This window comes from Hydractinia symbiolongicarpus, chromosome 12 (genome assembly GCF_029227915.1).
Source record: "Hydractinia symbiolongicarpus strain clone_291-10 chromosome 12, HSymV2.1, whole genome shotgun sequence".
In the NCBI taxonomy this organism is placed as follows: Eukaryota; Metazoa; Cnidaria; class Hydrozoa; order Anthoathecata; family Hydractiniidae; genus Hydractinia; species Hydractinia symbiolongicarpus.
Window position 1 is genome coordinate 11439116 of NC_079886.1, and position 23307 is coordinate 11462422.

The 23307-nt window shown below is 33.5% G+C and overlaps 1 protein-coding gene across 2 annotated transcripts; it reads right to left on the bottom strand.

The window, feature by feature from the left end:
* Positions 1-240: 240 nt before the first annotated feature.
* LOC130621484 (transcription factor CP2-like) lies at positions 241-22903 on the bottom strand. 2 transcript variants are annotated; one of them, XM_057436773.1, is made up of 19 exons: positions 22582-22899; positions 20950-21093; positions 20728-20766; positions 15121-15197; positions 14555-14616; positions 14019-14124; positions 13592-13698; positions 12184-12219; positions 11993-12094; positions 11835-11903; positions 9296-9337; positions 9137-9219; positions 8895-8982; positions 8641-8734; positions 8358-8448; positions 7945-8115; positions 7606-7645; positions 4704-4755; positions 241-778 (listed from the first exon to the last, which is right to left on the bottom strand). In XM_057436773.1, the coding sequence occupies exons 1-19, from the start codon at positions 22719-22721 to the stop codon at positions 741-743; spliced, it is 1581 nt and encodes a 526-aa protein (XP_057292756.1). In that variant the 5' UTR covers positions 22722-22899; the 3' UTR covers positions 241-740. The 2 variants fall into 2 exon arrangements, with proteins under 2 accessions (XP_057292756.1, XP_057292757.1); XM_057436774.1 differs by lacking the exon at positions 20728-20766 and having other exon boundaries at positions 22582-22903.
* Between the last annotated feature and the right edge of the window lie 404 nt (positions 22904-23307).

Below are 23307 nucleotides of genomic sequence, written 5' to 3' on the forward strand. Positions count from 1 at the left end.
GAACGAGCCCTTACTGGTAAAGTTCGTATTACTTGTCGTAAAATTTAAACATCTTTAAACTTTTTTTGTCGCATGCGATTTTTTGAAAGTGGTACGATATTGCGTGTTTACACGACACGATTTACGGCATACTATAAAACGTATAGGAGAATTCGTACCGTGTATCCGGTATTATGAAACACCTGTGCACATATATTTTCAAACTTTTTCTGGATTAAGAAAACAAAAATTCGATGCAAATACCAAACTAAATCAGGTTTTTTCTCAAACATGATACGGAAAACATTCCAGTAAAAACCTTTTTTTCTCTACTACACGACGTAATTTCGTGAAACACATTTAAATGCGTCAAATGCGAATTTCTATCTTTTTTTTGTACATGACATGACAACGGTCCAGCCATAGCTGCAGGACCAAGTTATAATTGTGTCTATGAATGAATTTCGCCAAACGAATCTTTTTTGCAAACTTCTTGCATGATTCTTCCATAGTAATGCATGAATACATATTGACACTCTAGCAGAATGTTATTTACTCCTTGCATTCGGTTCTTGACATATCAACAAATAAACGATGAATAATACCGACATCATAGTTACTGGGAAGTCGTCGGTATTTATCGCTTGTGATGTCTGGTGATGCAACTTGGTTATTACATGTCAACATGTATATCTCCCACATTATACATAATATGCGAGTTAAATTTTCCTCATGCATAAGATGATATCACCCCAGTTCTCCTACTTCAACAAGATTTTAGACTGACCGGTGATTGGATCTAAATAAAAATTATGAATAACAATGTCACTCACAATTACTAAACATTTCATAAAAGTATGTTATGTGGCAATTTCATAATTTAGGGAGATCAGGTTGTCCTATGACAGTAAACTACAAACTGCACAACGGACCATTAATTTTTCATTCATATTGACTTACACAAATGCCAATTAAGACTAAAATTCATTAGCGGTATATCTGAGGCGATTCGTGACTCTTGTAAGGCAGGAGCGTCCGTCGAGCAAACAACGAACACAAGGACGTGCTCACACAAATTTTCACACAAATCACATGATAAATTTAAGTGGTAATAAACTCTGAAGATAACGTTTGTTGGTTTACAACGTGCTAATTAAAGGAGACACCGCGGAATGTCATTTCATGACTGTAACTATCTGCCGCACCTGATTTAATGACATGCAGGTCCATCATGTAGAAACCACATGATTACTATTTAAGCATATTATTGTTAGGTTGCCGCTACTTTTGTTATAACAGAAATGGTTTGTTTTGACAAAAGTTGGTTAATCGAGTGTAAAAACAGCTACAAAAATTGTTTAGTCGAATGTTGTAGTTGCATATAAGTTAGTTATTGAGATAAGAAGTAGTTTTAGAAGTTGGTTATACGAGTTGAAAAGTATTAATTACGTAAGCATTTAAAAAGTACGTCCGTCCAAATATTCACTTTTTTTTACTCCCCTCCCTTTTGTCCGCTCAAGTTCGTTTTCAGTATGCTCCGTACTACATATTTCAGACTCATTCCTCTCTCAACTAAAATAAAACACACAATAACAACTTTGAGAAACTTGATTGCATGATGCATGTATGATGGCTTTCCTAATCAATATCTTAACAAAACAGAACGAGAGAACAGCCATCGTTACGCTAATAAGGAAAAGAAAATATCACGTGATCAATATCTTGCATATAGCGACCATGACCAACTTCTTGCGACAATTAATCAATACTGTATCACACACTCTTAACAATCTGTCAACCAGGAAATAATACAGAAAATTCTCCTTTAGGAAGCGAACGTACACACTGCTCTTTTTGCTCATTTTCGTTCGTTATTACATGATTCCTCCCACCCTCCAGGACGAATGTACTTTTTAAATTCTCCCTATAGTCGAGTGAAGTGAAAACAACAAACTCACGATGCGTATTTTGGTGTGCGAGACGTTCATGTGCACTTTTGATCCATGTGAAGAAGCATAGAAAAGGAAGGGTTTCCTGGCTAATGTGACGGGGGCTTTAATAAATCATATGAAATTTGTTTTTACATTTTTGGTAAGGGTAAACTTGCATAATTTAAAAAATCAACCTACTTTACAGAAAAAGGGATAGCTTTTTATCTTTTTCCAAAAGCTCGTTTTAACCAATGCGTCAGAAAACTACAAGGATAATTAAGTGATGTTTCTAATAATACCATCATGACGTGTAATTGTAATGAACTTTGTACAGTAATGCCGGAAAAAACAAATTGTGTCGGATTAAAATGACAGAATTATGAAAAAATAATGTGGCAGTTGAACCAAACCACGTTTTCTTATTTTCAGCTTAATCCTTTCGCAACATTTTCTTTTTTATTTGGTATAATTGAGATTTTTGGTTTAAGCCGCGTGACATTGAATGGTCATGTGTGCATTTGAAATGCAATTTATAATTAACGATTCTTAATATTTTGATAGCTGCATATTGTACATTATTCTACAGGTTATACACTATTACTCGATTTGAATTTAGTTTAGAACAGCTTTAACTTCATCAATAAAATCAATGGATACAGTTGAGTTCCATTGAGTCTGTATCCCTGAAACTACAAAAATTTATATTGTGTCCAAGTATACCATTTTCACATTTACGTTTAAAAACTGATTGATTGGTTTGTTATGTCTGTAAGAAAAGCAAGTACTTCAAAATTAGTTCTCGTATTAATGGGTAGTTGACTGGGCGAGCGTACGAGCCAAATATCAGGAATAGGGCCACACTGAAAGCTAAAAATCTTTTTTTTTTTGGTTTTTGAGGTGGAAAATCCATCCTGAGTTATGTTATATAGGTACATAGGACCTAAGATGGCAATGTGGTACTAGGGTGTAACGTGTTATTTCGATAACCAGAATACACGAAAACTTCATGTACTGTACCCTGTATAAATGTCACTCTAAAAAATTACTAAACACCATGCTGACTAGTTTTATATAGGTGCTTGGAAATCACACAACCCGAGAATATTTACTTGCCAAAATACTTTTCCGTCATTTCATCGTTTTCAACAAGCAGTTAGATAATATTTTCACCCGTTACGTGTGAACATGGTACTATAGGCTAGTGATTCTCAATAAAGCAATAATGTATAACAAAACAGTCGAGAGAAATATTTAATAGTAAAGTTCCACCCCGAATGTTTTAACACCAAACCATTTGAAGGCACCGATTTTTAAACTTTCAACTAATTTACTCCCGGTTTTTCGAATCTTAATATTTTTAATTCCTCCATTTTCAAAACAGTCCATTCGAAAAAATAACTTTAATTTTTCGAAATTTTATACGAAAAACAAAATTAGGAACATCTTTTATAAAAACTTCTTTTACTTTGCTTACATTGCTATCACGTAAAAAAAGGATAATATTTTCCAACTCCTTTCTAACTTGTACAACAAAATAATTTCGTTGAAACAAAGCTAAAAAATATTAAGTCAGTTTTCTCTAGTTAACCCAACTAAAAACTCCGTGATAGTTAAAAAAATCGGGATTGAAATGTAATGTAATCTCCTTGCAAATCATCAAGTCCCTGTTTCTATAATAAAAGACTTTTTTTAGTTGTTCTAGCTTCATGGCATATATTTTTTTAATCAAAGGTGGTTTGGCTCTTGGTGGTGGTCAATCAAGCACACACACACGCACCACTGTGGTTTGCATGTAAGTGGGTACAATTAGCACGCAAAGTTGATTATTGACCGTTATTTCCTTTCCAATTAGCATGCATGGAAACTATATTTTGCTATATAAAGTCATAACTTAATATTAAAATTCAATGGACATAATTAACCATCTTAATTCCAGTAAATTCCTTAAAGAGTTTCATTCAAACCGTTTAGTTGTATATTTTCCACGTACGTGGGATTAAAATGGTAGATATAGCAGTGTTTGCACAATTCCTTACAACGCTGCTAGGTTTGCAGTGAAATCTTTAAGTAAATACAAAGTTAAAATCAATAACAAATAAAATGAAGGTATAAAAGTTTTAACAGGGAATGTTGCAACATTCTTAGCATATTCTCAGCGCAATTAAGATTGACAGATCTAAGAACGTAAACTGGTGTAAGAATCACTCCCAAAGCTTACTTCTAACAGAACGCGTACTCCCACAATATTAACACCGTAGAGTTACAGTGGCAACAAATTATTATTAGCTCTTCAGTTCCTAATGGCATTGTTATCAATAAAAGTTCCTTCGAAGGGGTCCTACTGCACTTAAGGCTTCCACTTGAGCTACAGAAGTCGTGCAACAACAGCCGATCAACTGGAAAATCGCCTAAGAAACAGTTCTATTCTAATGCTAAACGTGTCCGACATGACTCGGTCGGGGTTTAAACCCAAGACCTTTCACACTGCAGGCGAACGGTCTACCACAAAGCCACCGTGGTAACGCCTTTCTGAGCGCTTTTTCAAATTTCAAATGTTTTTAACGCTAGATTTTACATTAAAAACAAAAGTATTTCTTTTAAAGTACACTTGTTTTTTATTCTCAGAATGAGAGTCCCTGAACAGGACGTTGTTTTCAGCGATTGTGTTGGCGAGTTCTCCTGTTTCTACGATAATAATACCTCTCCCTGTCGTTTTTCGCCCTTCGGGTTTTCGAAAAAAAATTTCATCTAGAATATTTTTATAGAGTATATTTTTTAAAAAAAAGCGAGTACCTTTCAACACCTCAACGACATGATGCGCTTCTTCAACAAAATTTCGAACAACCTGAAAAAAAAAAGGTTTTTTATGGCAACATACTATTCAATTTTAAATGTTTTGATAATTTAGTCTGTTTTATCAATGTGTCTCTAACAAGACTTTAAAAAGGAAAAGTGCGCATGAGGCAAAAAAACATAGCGAGGTTCACTTAATACGCATTTCCCGATATCGATGATGTAATATAATCCTCGTTTTGAAACTGAGTCCCGTACTGACAAGTTGTAAACAAACATGGCTGCGGGTGTAGAAGAAGAGATTTATACCGCAAGAACTCTGACACACTTTGTGGTCAAATATAGTTGTAGAGCTACTATGAAAAAAATTCGCCATGTTTCTGTACATATAAATAGAAGAGTGCAGTCGATAAGGCCGCGGTTAATGACTCTTTTTTTTATTTCACAAATTGAACAAAAAGATATTACGAAACTTAATCTATATAATAATACGCCAGTTCCGTGTGTCTGTCTGTAACAGGCCAAGTGGATATGTTCATTTTCCTTTAATCTTACCGAAATTTTCTTTGAAGTAACCGAAAAATGAATTTCTACCATGTTAAATTTTCTGACGTTACGGCGCGACGTCAATAACACTACTTTAACGTCAATATCCTATACTAACCTCGTTCCCAGGGCAATTTTTCGCTTTTTTGATATCCGAGACGGCGCGAAGAAATGACCCTGGGCCAGGCTGGTTAAAATCAGCACGATTCGTGCTGATTTTTAATTTATTCAAAATTTGGTCATTTTGTTAAGAATTGCATGCGGACCGCCGAGAACACCGTATTGCTATAATATATGCAAAACAATCTTGGATCGAAATCATGGAGGGAGTTTTATTTTTAATCAGAAAAAAGTTAGTTAGCCAAAGTGTTTTGAGTTTTTGCTTCGAGAAAATATGATTGCAGTGTTGCCTTCGCTTTTTTTGGCTACATACAAATTTTAAATATATATTTATTTTAAAGTTTATCTACATATAGATAGCTAGCAAAGGTCCAAGACGTACTTTTGTACCTACAAAGGTTGTGCAAACCAAAGGTAGCTATACACTTTTTTAATTATGATTTTTAGCTATCTTTATTTTATATTATAGTTAAAAGTGAAAGTACTCTATAGCTAGCTACCAAGGCACAGAATTCTCAGAGGGTTTTGTGATTAGAATTACTGAAGATGCCTAACTAGTTAAGTTTTTAGTATTTTTTACATGAACATGTCCCAAACCTGAGTCCCTAAGTCCGTTTCGGAACGGACGGGTTGATGACGTCATCGAAAAACCTTCAAACCCCAATATCTCTGCAACCGTTTGTCAAAAGTACATGTTCCTATACATTTTCTTGATCAGCAGTTTAATCTCTACACAATAGAGGCAACGTGAAAACAAGATTCTAATTTTTTTGTGTGGATGGGTTGCTGACGTCATCAAAATTTATATTCTGCCTCTATCTTTATTATCGACTAATCTCTTATAATAATACAGAGACTGTGTCTGTCTGTTTGTAACAGGCAAAGTGGATGAGTTCGTTTTCCTTTGATATTTCTGAAAAAGTTATGTCTAATATGTTAAATTTTCAGACGTTACGGCGCGACGTCAATAACACTACTTTAACAACAATATCCTACATTAAATTGATGAAGCCATACAGTGCACTTAAAACTTTAAGGCCAAATAACTTGGAAACGAGGTGGTGACGTCAATGTTTCTTCACCGCGTGGGTAACTAGGGACCACCTGGGACCAATTTGGGTAATATTCCCAAACCTGGGTCCCCAAATCCGTTTCGGAATGGATGGGTTAATGACGTCATCCAAAAACCTTCAAACCCTAGTATCTCTGCAACCGTTTGTCAAAAGTACATGATCATATACATTTTCTTGATCAGCGTTTTAAGCTCTACACAATAGAGGCAACGTGTAACCGAGGTTCTATTTTTTTCATAGATGGGTTGCTGACGTCATCAAAATTCAAATGACGCTTCTTTTTCATTTTTATCCTGCCTAAGTGGATTTTCCCATGGGCTTTATCGACTATTTGAATTTTATTTTTCCTTGTTCGTTATTTCGAGCATGTCGACATCTCGATCCATTTTTTTAATTCCGTGAAGAAGTTTCTCGTTATGTAAATACCTAATAATCTGTGAAGATCGCTACAATGTTTAAACACATTTCTGACGCACAATAAAACCTAGAGGACTTCCGAAGGTTGCGCAAAGGCCGCAGTACAGTTACATAACAAAATTGCACAGCATCTACCTAACAGCAGCAGTTAGGTACCTGTTAGATACCTTATCGATGAAAAGTAAATAATATAACGGGTCGTTGACTAAATTTTCTGACAAATAATTTTTTCCGATGAACAGTAACCCGACTAAAAATCTTCTGCACATAAGTTAGAGACGCAACTAAATTAAGCCTTTTGTGGTAATTTTTGCATGAAGATGCATTTAAAAAAAAATATCAAAAATCAATGGAAAACACCATATAATGATAATCTATAGCCTGTGAATAAATCTATGGGTTCGCCCATTGTTTATATATCACAATACTAATATGGGTACTAAGAAACTAGTTGTTAATCTATGGAAAAATTCGTCTGTCAGAAAATCATTTTCTTTGCGGGGGACCCGAAATTAAGCTGGGTACGGCTATTTTAAAAACACAATATACGGCTATAATTAATAAAGATTGGAATTTTTAGAAATTTTCAAGAGGCGTGCAAACGCTGCTTCTTGGGATTTTGATATTTGTTTTTATGACAATTATATAACAAATTAAATAGGTGAAAGATAAGGCTAAAAAAGAGTTGAGGAGGAACAAGTCAAACCACGCCCTTATGCATCACGTGATTAAATAATCCATCATACCTCATCATCAACGTGAATATGGATGCCTGTTGGACCTTGTCTACAAGAAGAAGCGAGGTAAACGTAAACTTTTACTCAAAATGAAACGAAGCAGATCGGATATAAAATAGGGTGATAATTTTCCGTTTATCCGGACTTTAACTGAGAGTTTAAATCATTAACTTCTCTTGCGGAAAAGAAGAAAATTATAAAAACAAAAAAGTGGTTAGCAGAATAGATAAACAAATTAATGTGTTATTATATTTCCGTTCTGTTCCGTTTTGTTCTTGAGTGGAAATTCAGCTGAAAGTTTGGATTTAATAAAAAAAGAAAAAAGAAACATTCACGCATCGAACTTACTTTAATATGGCTGTGATACAGTGTTCCTCTATACCACATTTTTTTGCCAATTTTCTTTTTAAATCTTCCACGGTCAACCGTTCTAAGAACATAGCATGATATTCTCTCATACCAGTCTCGTTCTCATGCCATTCTGGACAAATGTACATGGTTAACAGTGGGCGGTTAGCTCTAAATCATTAACGATAATTCATATCATTCAAATATGAAGAAAACAAGTCACGACTAATTACGCATTCGTTTTGGCACGACCTATAACATGAGAGTCAAATCAAACCAAACATAAATTTTTTAGGAATCCAAATACATAAATTAATAAACATACAATCATAGTGCAGTATTATAAATAATTTAAGCAAAAATTTTTATTTTGCAGCTAGTAAATAAAAAACAATCTATACGGTAAGACCCACCTCGCTTGTAGTGTGTTGTTCAGTCTGATGCCATCGGCTGGTCCGCAAAGTTGAATGAGGTCGCTTCTGCTAAGTCGAAGTAGATCTGCACCTAAGAAAATGGTAACTAAGTAGGAAAATAACTATGCCGATGCATATTATTGATTTCACGCTTTGAGCGAGACTGCAGTTGACCACCTCAGAGAAATCACGTTTTAATAGGAAAGATTTCAAAATGCAACCAAGTGTTTTACTGAAATAAATATCTTTTTTTGTTTTGTAAATCAAAATTTAATACACCAACCTGTAAAATTAGCAAAACATTTCTGATAATTTTGAAAGCGATTATAGCGTAACCAGGCTTGCGTTTCTTCCACACCGCAGTTGGCTGTCAAATTCTAAACACATAATTTTAAATTTATGAAAAGAAAACATTTTATATAAACGAAACAAAATATCCCAGTAAATTCGCTTAAGTGCCATACTGCGCAAAAATACAAGGATAGTTTCGCTTTACTCTTAAAAAAATAAACAAAACATAACAAGAAAAACACTTACCGTGTGTGCAGCCATGGACGTCATATAGCCAGGTGTCAACGACAGGTTACTATTGCAACTGTTTACAATCTTGAGCTGGCTCAATTGTCTAAACACACAGACCTTATTTATGAGATTAATTTGAAGAGGGTAGTTTGGCAATGTATGCAGTATGGCAAAACAGAGCTAAAGAGCCATAACAAATTCTTCTTGCAAAATTTTCTTTTCTTGAGGTATATGCAGAAAAATGACAGAATACCTACGTAGGAAAAATTCCGGACATGGTTATGTCTGATTGGGTTGGTGTTTCAGTGCTTCTTCGTCGAAGACGTTCGCTACTGTCTAACTAAAATAAAAGGGTAAAAAATAAAGTGATTGAACAAAAATAAAACAGACAAACAAACACATAAGTAAAAGAACACCTTTTTGAAAACAGTGACATCATAGGACTGTTGAACTTGTACCTATGAAAAAAAAACATAATAAAAAAAAAAGAATTTTAAAGATCACAAAACATTAAAACTATGGGTGTAATCCAAAAATTATAAATTGGGGTGGCTAAGCACAATGGAAAGTTCACAAAGGGTGTTCTGGTACACATTTAATTGTGGCGTCCAGCAAAAAACTGGTTTTCAGTTGTACTAAAACTGTTCTGTTCAGCATAAATTACATGTACATAAATTTAAAAGCTGAGCAAGATAATCAAAACCTTTAGTAGTTGCAAAGTCCATGCAGTTTTCCTTTAAGTGTTTTTGTTTTTTAACAATACATTTAAATACGCGTTTTATAGAAAACGTGTATTTACTTATTGTAGTCACTATTATAGTCTCTCCTGCTACCTATAGTAACTGACAGTTTGATGCTTATGATGACCCGTGCACACCGTTTTTTAAGATTGCTGGATGATGAAACGTTATTCTACACAAATTCCACAAAAGAAAATTGTTTTTACACACTGATGCATTTTATTTCCCCTCACATGATTGGAACCGTTTATATGCAACCCTCACATGATAGGAACCGTTTATATGCAACCCTCACATGATAGGAACCGTTTATATGCAACCCTCGCATGATTGGAACCGTTTATATGCAACCCTCACATGATTGGAACCGTTTATATGCAACCCTCACATGATAGGAACCGTTTATATGCAACCCTCACATGATAGGAACCGTTTATATGCAACCCTCACATGATTGGAACCGTTTATATGCAACCCTCACATGATTGGAACCGTTTATATGCAACCCTCACATGATTGAAACCGTTTATATGCAACCCTCACATGGTTGGAACCGTTTATATGCAACCCTCACATGATTGGAACCGTTTATATGCAACCCTCACATGATTGGAACCGTTTATATGCAACCCTCACATGATTGGAACCGTTTATATGCAACCCTCACATGATTGGAACCGTTTATATGCAACCCTCGCATGATTGGAACCGTTTATATGCAACCCTCACATGATTGGAACCGTTTATATGCAACCCTCACATGATAGGAACCGTTTATATGCAACCCTCACATGATAGGAACCGTTTATATGCAACCCTCACATGATTGGAACCGTTTATATGCAACCCTCACATGATTGGAACCGTTTATATGCAACCCTCACATGATAGGAACCGTTTATATGCAACCCTCACATGATAGGAACCGTTTATATGCAACCCTCACATGATTGGAACCGTTTATATGCAACCCTCACATGATTGGAACCGTTTATATGCAACCCTCACATGATTGGAACCGTTTATATGCAACCCTCACATGATTGGAACCGTTTATATGCAACCCTCACATGATAGGAACCGTTTATATGCAACCCTCACATGATTGGAACCGTTTATATGCAACCCTCACATGATTGGAACCGTTTATATGCAACCCTCACATGATTGGAACTGTTTATATGCAACCCTCACATGATTGGAACCGTTTATATGCAACCCTCACATGATAGGAACCGTTTATATGCAACCCTCACATGATTGGAACCGTTTATATGCAACCCTCACATGATTGGAACCGTTTATATGCAACCCTCACATGATTGGAACTGTTTATATGCAACCCTCACATGATTGGAACCGTTTATATGCAACCCTCACATGATTGGAACCGTTTATATGCAACCCTCACATGATTGGAACCGTTTATATGCAACTCTTACATGATTGGAACCGTTTATATGCAACCCTCACATGATTGGAACTGTTTATATGCAATATATCCTTCTTTTGTCAAATGAATAGGAACTTTAAAACTAATTTCAATAGATCTTTCCCGAATTTCCTAATTATGCCAAACTCAATTAAAGAGGTTGATACTAAAAATAATACTTATCCCTAAGTTCTTTAGTGAAAGATAGAACAAATTACCTAATTTCGTAAATATTTCTGTTCGTTAAGTGCCTCAATTGCGAACTGAAAGGTATGGTCAAACCCTTCATATAGACGAGCTTTCCAAGAAAAGCCTCTCTTTCAAAATAATTATTTTCTTCAAATATAAATAAAATTCAACCAGGATATTATTTTGCTCTAAAAAATTCAGTTTTGTCATGATAATTTGATATTCTATCTGAACATCCTTATTTGAAGAGCATAGAACCATTATAAAATTTTGGATGACGTCATAATTATTATAATTTATGAAATTCGGGAAATATTGCTTATTAGTTACCACCAGATAACACCCTGACAATCTATCTCCTTGATCCTCATCTCTTACTCTACCTGTGAATAACTACCTTTCTTATCTCATATATACAGTTGCATTTCTACAATCCGAACATAATGAAAACTGACACAATGAAAATTACCCTTCAAAATTTTCCTAAATTGAGCCTCCTAATAGTCATGGGCATTTTACACAAGATCGGAATGGTAATTTTCTTAAAAGCACTTCATATTTTAAAATTTAAATTCATGTTAAACATGCACATACTGCTTCTTCTTTCGAAAGACTTTCAATTTTTTCCTTTTCAAGTTTTAATTTGCGATTTGCACCTTTAGCCTAAAAAGAAAAAAATGAAGATTTGCACATAAAAACATTTCTCCAAAACAACACAATTTATGCAATGCTTTATCCAAATTAATAATCACCCGAAACACTTTTACTTGACAACCAGCAACAAAACATGGTTTATTGGATACTTCATGATTATATATTTCAATTTGCAAACGAAGAGGTACTCCACTCTCTCCCTATTTTAAATAAAAATTATAAAACACAGTATTATATATACTATAATTTATATCTCTGTGAGTTGAAGTGTGGCACAAAACTAACTAACCTTTCCTTTGGTAAATTCAGAACTTAAGCAGTTGACCTAAACACAGAAAATCTGGAATGAATAAATTTAATATTTGACACAAACTGCAGAAGAAAAAAGTGTTCAAGCAAAAAACTATTTTAGAGATAGAACTGAAAACATTGTGTTTAAGCACCCTGGAGAAAGATTTCTGACCAACACATCGAGAAACATACAGTAAAAGCTAAGTTAAGCTTCTAAAAACTTTGACAGGAAGAGGAATTGTTGGATTTGACAAAATTTAACTTAACAGAAAATAAAAATAAATAAATTTTGTTGAAAAGTTAATTTATAAATTAATTTTGGTGGGTTACAGAAATCAGGGTAATTCTTCATAAAATAGTAAAGTACTTGTTTTCTCCCCAATAAGAAAAATTAACAGATGGCGAAAATTAAATTTATTGTATTTAATTCGGCAGAAATCCCTATGTTCTTTCAGTCAAAATCTCTTTCCTTAAGGTATGCTCATTTTTTAGTAATTTTGAGCCTGATTATGCTTATAAGCATTTTTTTTAGCTATAAATACAAATTTTGTTTGGGGAGATGAAGTGCAGGATACTTATTTCTTCTAAGTATTATTTGAATAGAGGTTTCCACAATACCAACAAATCCTATAAAATTTACACAACTTTATTGGCAGTAACCCCCTTTTAGCTGTCCAAACAGTTGCACTATCTAATTAATGTTTCATGTATAAAAGTCTTTCCATATCTCCAAAATATGGAACTTATATAATATTTAAGTAAAAATATTTCCGCACACTGTATCATAGTCATTTTACTTCTGCAAATTTTACAAGAGCCTAACACTCTGGAACTGTATCTGGCAGAATAATCAATTACTCATGATGTGTAAGTAAAAAGAGTAATTGTTGAAACGGGATTTTTTGGTGAAAGGTAATAGTAATATAGGTATAAAGTCGTAATAAGAGTGGGATAATATGGATATATAGTCTGAAAATTACTCCTAGCATCTTTATTTTACTGCCACCTTAATTCAGCATGAAATTTTTTGAGATTAAAAAAAATGTTAAAATAGAAATAGTAACAAAATGATTGAAAACTTCTTAATGTAACAACATTGAGCAGGAGAAATAGTAACAAAATGATTGAAAACTTCTTAATGTAACAACATTGAGCAGGAGAAATAGTAACAAAATGATTGAAAACTTCTTAATGTAACAACATTGAGCAGGAGAAATAGTAACAAAATGATTGAAAACTTCTTTTAATGTAACAACATTGAGCAGGAGAAATAGTAACAAAATGATTGAAAACTTCTTAATGTAACAACATTGAGCAGGAGAAATAGTAACAAAATGATTGAAAACTTCTTAATGTAACAACATTGAGCAGGAACACTGCAAATATGAGTATGATGTTTCACATACCTTAATATAGAGGCAAACACCTTGTGATGGATCCCATTGAAATTCAATTTCATTAGTGTATGTTCCGACATGTACAGGATTGTGGACACCGAGACACATGGGAACATCTAAAGAGAGTTTTACTACATAAATGCATACACTATATTTCATAAGAAAACGTTGATATTCACAAATAATGAGATAAAAAATTTTGATCAGCCTTTCTTATTCAAATTTACATGTTGGCAAAAAATTGTTGACACAAAAATTCTATTTGCCTGTCTGCGTTGTTAACAAGTAGGAATTTGGGTAAGCAATTGTTAAGTACGTAAGTGAGGCTGTTGATCAAACAGAAAAATGACCTTTACTTACATAGAATGAAAAAAAGGGTTGTAAAGTCAGAAAAATCAATATACCAGAGTAAAATTAACTATTTTTCTCTGCATACCTAACTCAATCATCTTTTCAGTAGGCCTGTTTAAAACCCATTCATCATACTTCTCAAATTCAAAATACTGATGTTGTCTTTCTTGAAATCCAATGCTTACAGCTGACTAAACAATTATGAAATTAGAAGAAACAGTTATCGCAAGCAACTACTCAAGAATGGAAATAACTTCTGCACCGCAGACGATAAGGAACATTTTTTTTATCTTGAACTGATACATCAAAGCAGGAGGCATTTTCTGCACTCTATTTTCATGTGAATATTCAAGGTAATCAATCAAAAACACATTTTGGAGACAGCTGCCATTATTAACGGTAAAACACAGTATTAAATTGACTGGCATATAATTTTCTTAGCTATTTCAGATTTTATTGTGTAAGTGCATGCACATTTAAGTGTTATTGTCTGGATTTGCACTTTTATATGCATTTATGCTTTCGTAGCAGACAATGGATGTTCTCATTCTGTAAAGCTTCCACAATGGTCCTCTAGCTGTTTAAGCCTTTGTAAATACTTTGTTTTACTAAAATAACTACCTTGATAAGGGTTCCTAGATTTGTTTCATTTTCTCCTGCCAAGGCTATCTCATAGGACTGACCTAAAACATACACGGTTCATGCTGAAACATCCTTAAATGAAAAAAAAAAATCAATGTTCTATTATTACCAGCATTTATAGTAAAAGGAGGTCCAAATTTTAAGGAAACTATATAAAATGGAGTAAGAGGGCTAAAGAAGGTTTGTTACAACCAGTTCTAAATCGGTTAGCAATTGGATTAAAAGGTTTTTACTTAGCACAATTGAAATATCTTTTATGATATTCTACGAGATACAAACATAACAATGTCAGTGAAAAAAAGGTAAACTATTTAAAATCAAAAGCAAACTGTATAGATGTAGATGTGTCGTATCATAACCAAATAAAAAAAGAAATAGACTAAGTCTGATATGCCTGTACTCTTGCCATGTTTTAATGATGCGGCTTAAAAAATTTAAGATCATATGCAAACAAAAAAAAACTGAATATATCAGGAGGGAGAATCCAACATATCATTTCCCAACACAATAATCTTGTTCATTGTAGAGCAGGATACAATACAAACCTTGATTTAACCATGTAAGTGTCTCTTCGTCAAGTTTTCTACCAGGAGCAGTCGGTGCTTTCAATGTAATGGAGTAACTACAAAATAACGTCAATATAAACAAGACGTATGATATACGTAAACTAGCTCGCAAAACCCAAACGTTGACAGTCATAATCAATTTTTGCTTCCGAATGAGTACCAATATTTAATGAAATCAGAGAACTCCAGGTGTCAAGATTTCGAAACCAACATGTGCATATCTTTTCAATCAGTGTAACAAATCTCATCCAAATCAGAACATTTTTCACCTTGTTTCCAAAATTTGGAAACAAGGTGAAAAATGTTCTGATTTGGATGAGATTTGTTACACTGATTGAAAAGATATGCACATGTTGGTTTCGAAATCTTGACACCTGGAGTTCTCTGATTTCATTAAATATAATGCACCTTTCCTGAATTGCATGACGTCACACAAAAATTTAAAAGTTGACAAAACATTTCTTATTTGGATTTTTGAATAGATCCAGGTAAAATGAGTAAAACCTGGAAGTTTTGAGTTTTAAGGTTGTTTTACAGTGATTTTATTGGCATTTAAGAAATTGATTTGGTTTTAAAAGAGCCTTTCATAGCCAGGAACCCAGAATTTGCCCCTTCTTACCAGCCAGCAATACGAAAAACTGAAAATCAGAAGGGAAGTCTCAAAATAAACACAGCAGCAACAACATCAACATTTGAAGTACAACAACAAGAGCCAGATGGTGTTCAATGTTTACAACTCGTGCTACTGCACTTCCTTAACTTTAAAACTGCTCATAAATGTCACGTTGATACTTTAGGACTGCAAGTCCTGCAGTTATGGAATCTGGGTCAATAGTTTCATAACCATGTTTGTAATTAGCTATGATAACGTTCCTGCATGGGAGGTTGATGGTCCAAGATCGAAACCGACGACATTACATTTTCACAAACCTTTCTATACATGCAGCTGACCAGGCTCTTTTTACTCTTCACTATTCACAATTAGATGAATCATTTCTTTGCGTATTGAAAAAATTAGGTGTAGTTCATTTAGGTTTGATCATAGGGCTAGGCTACGAGATTCCCTTGACTAACACATGCTATTCAACCAATACACATGCCACGCCAAAACGTTAAAAGTGACAATGAATTTTTTCTTCTCTTTTTCTCATTTTCTTGCTTTAAGTTTCAGGAAACACATTGTTAAGCCTCGGAATGAAAAGAAGCGATAAATCCCATTTTGGAACAGACACCTCAACTCTTTATCAAAATCTAGTCTCCACAAGCCGGATAAAAATGGAATCTGAACAAGTATACACATCATCATCCTCTCAAATTGCACAAGTTTGCGAGTTTAAGATGCACAATGACTGGTGTGTATAACTTGTTAAAAATCAAGTGGAGTATAGCATCAAGTTATCGATGCTACTCCAAAAGTTTCTAGACATGTCAGAAGGGCAGGGTGACCACTAATAAAATGAGAACAAAAGTAAGGATATTAAGGAGAAATAAGGAGAAATATTGACATTTTTTAAGAATAAAAAAATAAAATAAGGATAATTAAGGAGAAAACCAATTTTAGTTCCCTATCTTTAATGTTACATACAATGTTCTATAATAAGAAAATTATACATATTATACAAATATGTGATGCTAGCTAACCAGACATTACTTTTTTTATGTCTTTGTATTTTAAAACTACAGCCTATTTTTAGAAATACGTATTATTAGAAGCTATTTCACTGGTGATGAACAATACATGAACACATTTCCATAAAAGTTATGACCAGAAAAATTAAGAAATACGGAGAAATTAAGGAGAATAGCTAAAATTTCAATTTTTTTAAGTATATTTAAAGGGACTGTCCGGTAAAAAAATAAGTTTTATTATATCAACTAATATGTACTTATTACTAAAGAATATCTGCATCCTTTAAAACATAATATATTAATACGCTTATGTAAGTTGTTTTCTTTTTTTCAATTCCCTCGGGAAGCATCACCTTTGGATCGCCATTTTGTTTGAATAATTCAGCATGAATGAGAGGCTAAACACACATGTTTCCCCTGACGTAGCACAATGGTGAGAAAATCAAAACAAAACGCGCTAGCCCGTTAAAGGATAGACCGGAACAAAAAATCTTATTGACTATTTTATTTTCGTTTATTATTTTTTAAGTCAGTTAATACCCCTGTGTAGCATATATTCGGAAATGTGTTATAAATAATTTATCAGATTTCACAGGTTCTGTTATTATTCGCTAAAGGCGCTTCGCTGAAGATAAAATTTAGCTAAAGATCAAAATGTAAAAGAGGCCGCTTCAGCGCGACATTACGCAATTTCCCCTCGAAAGCAAACTAAATAACATTTTTGTTTCTTTTTGTGAAACAACTCTGAACGGAGAAAGGTCGAAAAACTTGCTGCTAGTATGGCCTACTGTTCGGCGTATGGTTGTAAAAACAACATTAAGTCAAACAAAGATAAAAGCTTCTTTCTAATGCCTAAGAATCCTGGAGTTAGCAAATCCTGGATTGCCGCAATTAACAGAACAAAGCTGCCAGCTAAAGTATTTCTATGCTCTGACCATTTTGAAGAAACCTGCTTTGACCCAAGCTGGAAACTTCAGAATGAATTATTTTATAAAGATCGTCCTTGCAAACGGCGGTTGATTCCAAATTCTGTGCCGACAATTTTTTGTCATAAGACTGCCCCTAAGGAACGTAAATCCTCCACATCGCGAGCCAAACGAAGTCAATCTAAAGACGTAAGCAAATCCGTTTTTTTATAAGAATGTTAATCTTGAAAATTATTCTTAATTTCCTCGTATTTTGCTATTGGTATTGACAAAGCCTTGAAAGTTCTTAACATTTCTCGGGTATATCATCTTCGTTCCCATTCCTTTTTATTACTTCGTTCGATTGTTATTAGTTGGTGAAGTCAGCCTTGGTTGAAGATTCTGAGCAATTATGTTTAATCGATAATGAAGTTGAATTTGAAGTTGAATCCAAATTATCAATTGGAATACAGGCCATACCAAAAACACAAACGAGTGCAACCCAGTATAAAGATACGTCAGTACGAAGTACATGTACACAAACGTCGTGTTCTGTAGCAGATGCGCAAACGCAAACCCAAGTAGCTGTTGTACATGCTATTGAACTAGCTGGAATAACATTTAACAAAATGTTAAAATTTGCAAACATATTAAACTTGCAATTCATTTCCAAAACCATGTACTACGAGCATCGTGGCAACTTTGTTTACCCAGAGGTAGATCATGCTTGGCGAAAAGAAAAACAGATACTGTCACGTGAAATTACAAATGAAAATCGGCAGCTAGAACTTGCCGTTGACAGTCAATGTGATACACCTGGTCACAACGCCACCTACAGTACCGTATCGGCGATGGACTGCCAGACAAACAAAATATTAAATTTCAGCATAGTACACGTGAAGGTAAATTTGTTTACGTTTGAGTGTTCCTAAATATATATTTCTATCTCATCGGCTTTTAACTTCTTCTTACATTTAGGAGGTAACCAGCTCACAAGCAATGGAAAAAGAAGGCTTTATCAGATGTATCCAAGAACTTCAAGAAGACATAGAACTTCCAATACAAGTGATTTCCACTGATAGGCATCCCTCCATAAAGAAGCTAATGAGGACCGATCCAAGATTTACAAAAATTATTCATCAGTTCGATCCTTGGCACATTGGGAAGGGACTCGTTAAAAAGTTAATAAAGGCTTCAAAAAAGAAAGGTATGTTACTTTTGTTGTAGAGTGATTAAGATCTCAATGTGCGGATTTTATTAAATTATTTCTTCATAGACTTAAACATACTTGCAAGCTGGGCACCTGCAGTGGTCAACCACCTGTACTGGTCAATCCATAATAGTAATGGTAGTGGAAAAGAGTTAGTTGAAAGATTTACGTCGATAATTCACCACTCTGTCAACAGACATACCTTTACCCACAACAAGACATACAAAGCTTGCGACTATCCAAGATTAAATGAGGAAGAGACAGAAAGAAAAAAGTGGCTTGTGATGGGTTCTGAAGCTCACAACAAATTGGTTAAAATTGTGACACAGCCTTGCCTTGTAAAAGATCTTGAAAAGCTTACGGAGCAAATCAACACTACCCTCTTGGAAGTTTTTCATTCACTGAAAATTAGGTACTTGCCAAAGTCAACCTTTTTTAAAATGGAAAAGATGCTCGCTGGTACCCAACTCGCTATTTTAGATCACAACCACAACATCAACAGAGAACAGGTATATAAAACATTGCAAATTTTATGTTTTTGATAAACTGCGACTTTCCCGGTCATATAGCGCGACTAACGCTGTCCATAACACATCTTTCAACAACACGATGTAGTTAAAATGTGGATGCTGTGTGATGCATTCCTGATCTTAAAATAATTATCATGAAGTTAGAAAAAAGTCTGGAAATATAAACTCCCCTTATTATTTTTGGAAATATATAAAAATAAATCGCTACCATTAAGATTGAAGTATTTTATGGCATCGATTTCAACACAGCAAACACACTCTTTCTCTGTCGGCATCCTCTCACATTTACCACAACGGCACCAATCAGTAACATGCTTACACAATCTAGGATTTTGCTGAGGATCAGGTCTGCCTGATCATCAAAAGCATCATTAAAAACCCGCCTAGGCTGTGAAGCTATTTCGGAATCTGATCTTTCTGGTTCATACTGAAATCCTAATACCGTGAATAATCGTATTTCATAATTTGTAGAGAAGAGTTTAAAATTAAAAGTTTTTTTAAATAAGTTTCTAAACAGTTAACTTCTAGGGGGGTTCATATTTTGTACTGAAAACGCTACACACTTTCGCTACATAGTCTGTTTTTCACCACTGTTCTACGTCACATGCATAATTACGCATATTAAATTTTTAACCCAGGCCGTTTTGCGCGCATTTGCAGCAACGAGACGAAGCCATGCTTTAACAACATCTACGATAAAAAGGTTTGTTTATATATGTGATTAAGTGAATAATATCAAAAAAGAAAGGTATTTTCTATGCCATAATTTTAAATTACAAATAATATTTTAAAATAATTTTTCACCGGACAGTCCCTTTAAGTACTTTAAAGGAGATTTTCTTTTCCTAAGGTTATTTAAGGAATTTAAGGAGGAGTGGTCACCCTGAAGGAGTAAGTTATCATTTTTCTTTGACAGTCAGATATGAGCTTTTGGATTGATTTGAGAGCGCAAGAATTGAAGTACACCAGTTTAAATCCATCTGTCTGAAATGTTTTAGCCACAAATCAGGATAGCCACAGATATACGATTTCACAATTTTAGAAGAATTTAAAGGTTCTAGGTGAAAATTAATAAAACACTGAAAATATATTAAAATCATTCCACACTGTAGGAGGATTTGACAGTTATAATGAAACCCTTTCTAATACATACACACTGGTTACTTTCTGGTCATGAGTATGATAGTAAAACGTGACTATTTTTTGATAGAAAATGTTGGAAAACTCTTAATTAATGTTTTTTCAAGAGGTTTAAACTTATAACCATTTATCAGCTAAACATCGTTTTTTAATCTCAGATTTTTATACTCACTTAGTCTCTGGTGGTTTTTCATCCATTCTTCGCATAATGCTAAAATTAATTATATATATATATATATATATATATATATAGATATAGTTAAAAATCAGCAAACAACGCAAGCTCTATTTTTGGCTCCTTCTTTCTTTTTATGTATTTATGCCCTTATACATTACTCATTATAATAATTACACAAGCACACTAAAGATAAGGTCTACAAAAGCCAAAACTTACAAATTTCCAGGAAATGTTGGGATATCATTCATATGTGAAAGATTTAACGACGTATTTGTCAGAGATTCTTCTAGTGAGTTATTTAATGATTGAAGACTACTCTGCAAGGGCTCTTCCTTGAAGATAGACAGTTGGAGAACTTGACTAAGAACAATCAATAATTAAGGAAATAACATGTAACCACATTTCTTGCTGAATATTAGCCATACTTATTTCACGATTATTTATATAGGGTAAATTTTTGATTTTGTGGTTTTTAGACAGCACAAATATAAAGTACTAACGCTTTTCAAACCTAATATCAAGCTTCTGTTAACTACCATACTACATATACTACCTATATATGACAGTAGACAGAGGGGATAAAAATTATAAAATAAATATAAAATATTTAGTTTTGTTGTCATTGATAAAATATTTCACAGCTGTGAAATTTTGTGGTGGTAAATTTTGTGGTGGTAACTTTTGTTTTGCCATTAAGGGACCGTCTCAAAATGTTCGTACGTAGTTCGTATAATTCGTATCAAAAAATTCGTATCAATTTATTAAATCTTTCGTATCATTTTATTTTTTAATACGAACTTTTTCGTATCATCAAAATTACAAGTTCGTATAAAGTTTGTATTATTTAAAATAAATTTCGTGTGTAGTTCGTATAATTTTTAAAGAAGTTCGTATAACAATTTGCTAATACGAAGCTTGTTTATTATAATTGGACTATTATCTATAGTCTTTATATTGAATTTTTTTCAACAATTATAAAGTTTGTTTCGTTATACGAACTTCGTTTATTTTAATTGGATTTATTATCTAAGATCTTTAGGGATTGTCTCCACGGCATCGTAGAAAGCGAAAAGATGGCCCTAGATCATTTAAAAATCATGAAAACAGGATCGTAGAAAACGAAAAGATCACCGTATATCGTTTAGAAATCATAAAAACGGCATCGTAGAAAACGAAAAGATCGCCGTAGATCGTTAAAAAATCATGAAAACGGGATCGTAGAAAAGAAAAAGATCGCCGTAGATTGTTTAAAAATCATCAAAACGGGATCGTAAAAAACGAAAAGATCGTCGTAGATCGTTTAAAAATCATAAAAACGGGATCGTAGAAAATGAAAAGATCGCGGTTAGATTGTGTAGATTGAGCCTACGAATATGCAATTTTGCTAGTCTTTTCAAAGAAGTCAACCTTGTATATTTTACTTCTTTTATTTCTGGTTTTTTGTAAAGTTTGTATCATTTCTTTTCGTATTTTAAAAAAAATCTGTTTAATTCTTTTGTTTCTGGTTTCGTATTGAAATAATTATGCGCAATTACGCCGGCACTTTTGAAATTTGTTTCAAGATGGTATACCAATTTATGTTTGTATCATTTCATTTTGTATGACAAAAAAACTTCGTTTAAGTTCATATCATTATATTAAAAAAGTTTGTATTAAGTATTTTTTATAAACTTTGTTTACATTTTTTATTTTAAACGAAGCACTTCGTATGACATTCGTTTAACAAAATGAAGTACTTCGTAGCGTTCGTAAAATTATACGAAAAAAACATAGAAACATTTTGAGACGATCCCTAAAGCTGACCTTAACGGTAGCAAAATACAAACAGAGAGAAATAAAAACATATACGTCATATCATAGGCTGGTGTGTGATCCTCCATAAGTTCTTGTGTTCCCAACCCATGAAGGTTTGATAAACCAATTGATAAACCTCCATCTAAATCATCCACTCTCCATGTATTGACACCCAGTTTATCTGGTTCATCCATTTTTATTACTACAAAACAAAGGAGGCAGGATTTATTTAGAAAACTTTATTCATTTTAACCTCTAAAGTAACGCAATTTTAATCTGTTTTTAAAAACACAAGCTATTTTATAAAACAACAAAATCCAATTGTGTAAATGTTTTAAAAAAAATAATACTGGTACTTTTCAAAACCTTTGCAAATAAAAGGTGAAAACGCTCGTTGTGGGGACATTTTGTTCTAAAATCACATTTTTTTTTCAAAAAAATAAATCTTAAAATATATAAAAATAAATCTATTGCCGCTTTTTGTTCTTAAACTTTTAAAATGCAATCTAATGAAGCTTTTCTATCGCTGTTCTTGGTTCTTAAATTTTTAAAAAGCAGTCCTGGTCAGGAAACAAGTGCGATCGCACGCGCATACACCCACACATGCGCAAAAAAATTTATGCTAGCGATTTATTGCTCACATAAGAGACTATTTATCAGAATTTTCTAGATCCAACGATATATTTTTCTCACATTTTAAGAGAATCTACTAAATAAGCGCCACCAAAAACACAAAGCTTATGAAGAACGATTGTGTTATTATGATGAACATGAGGTAAA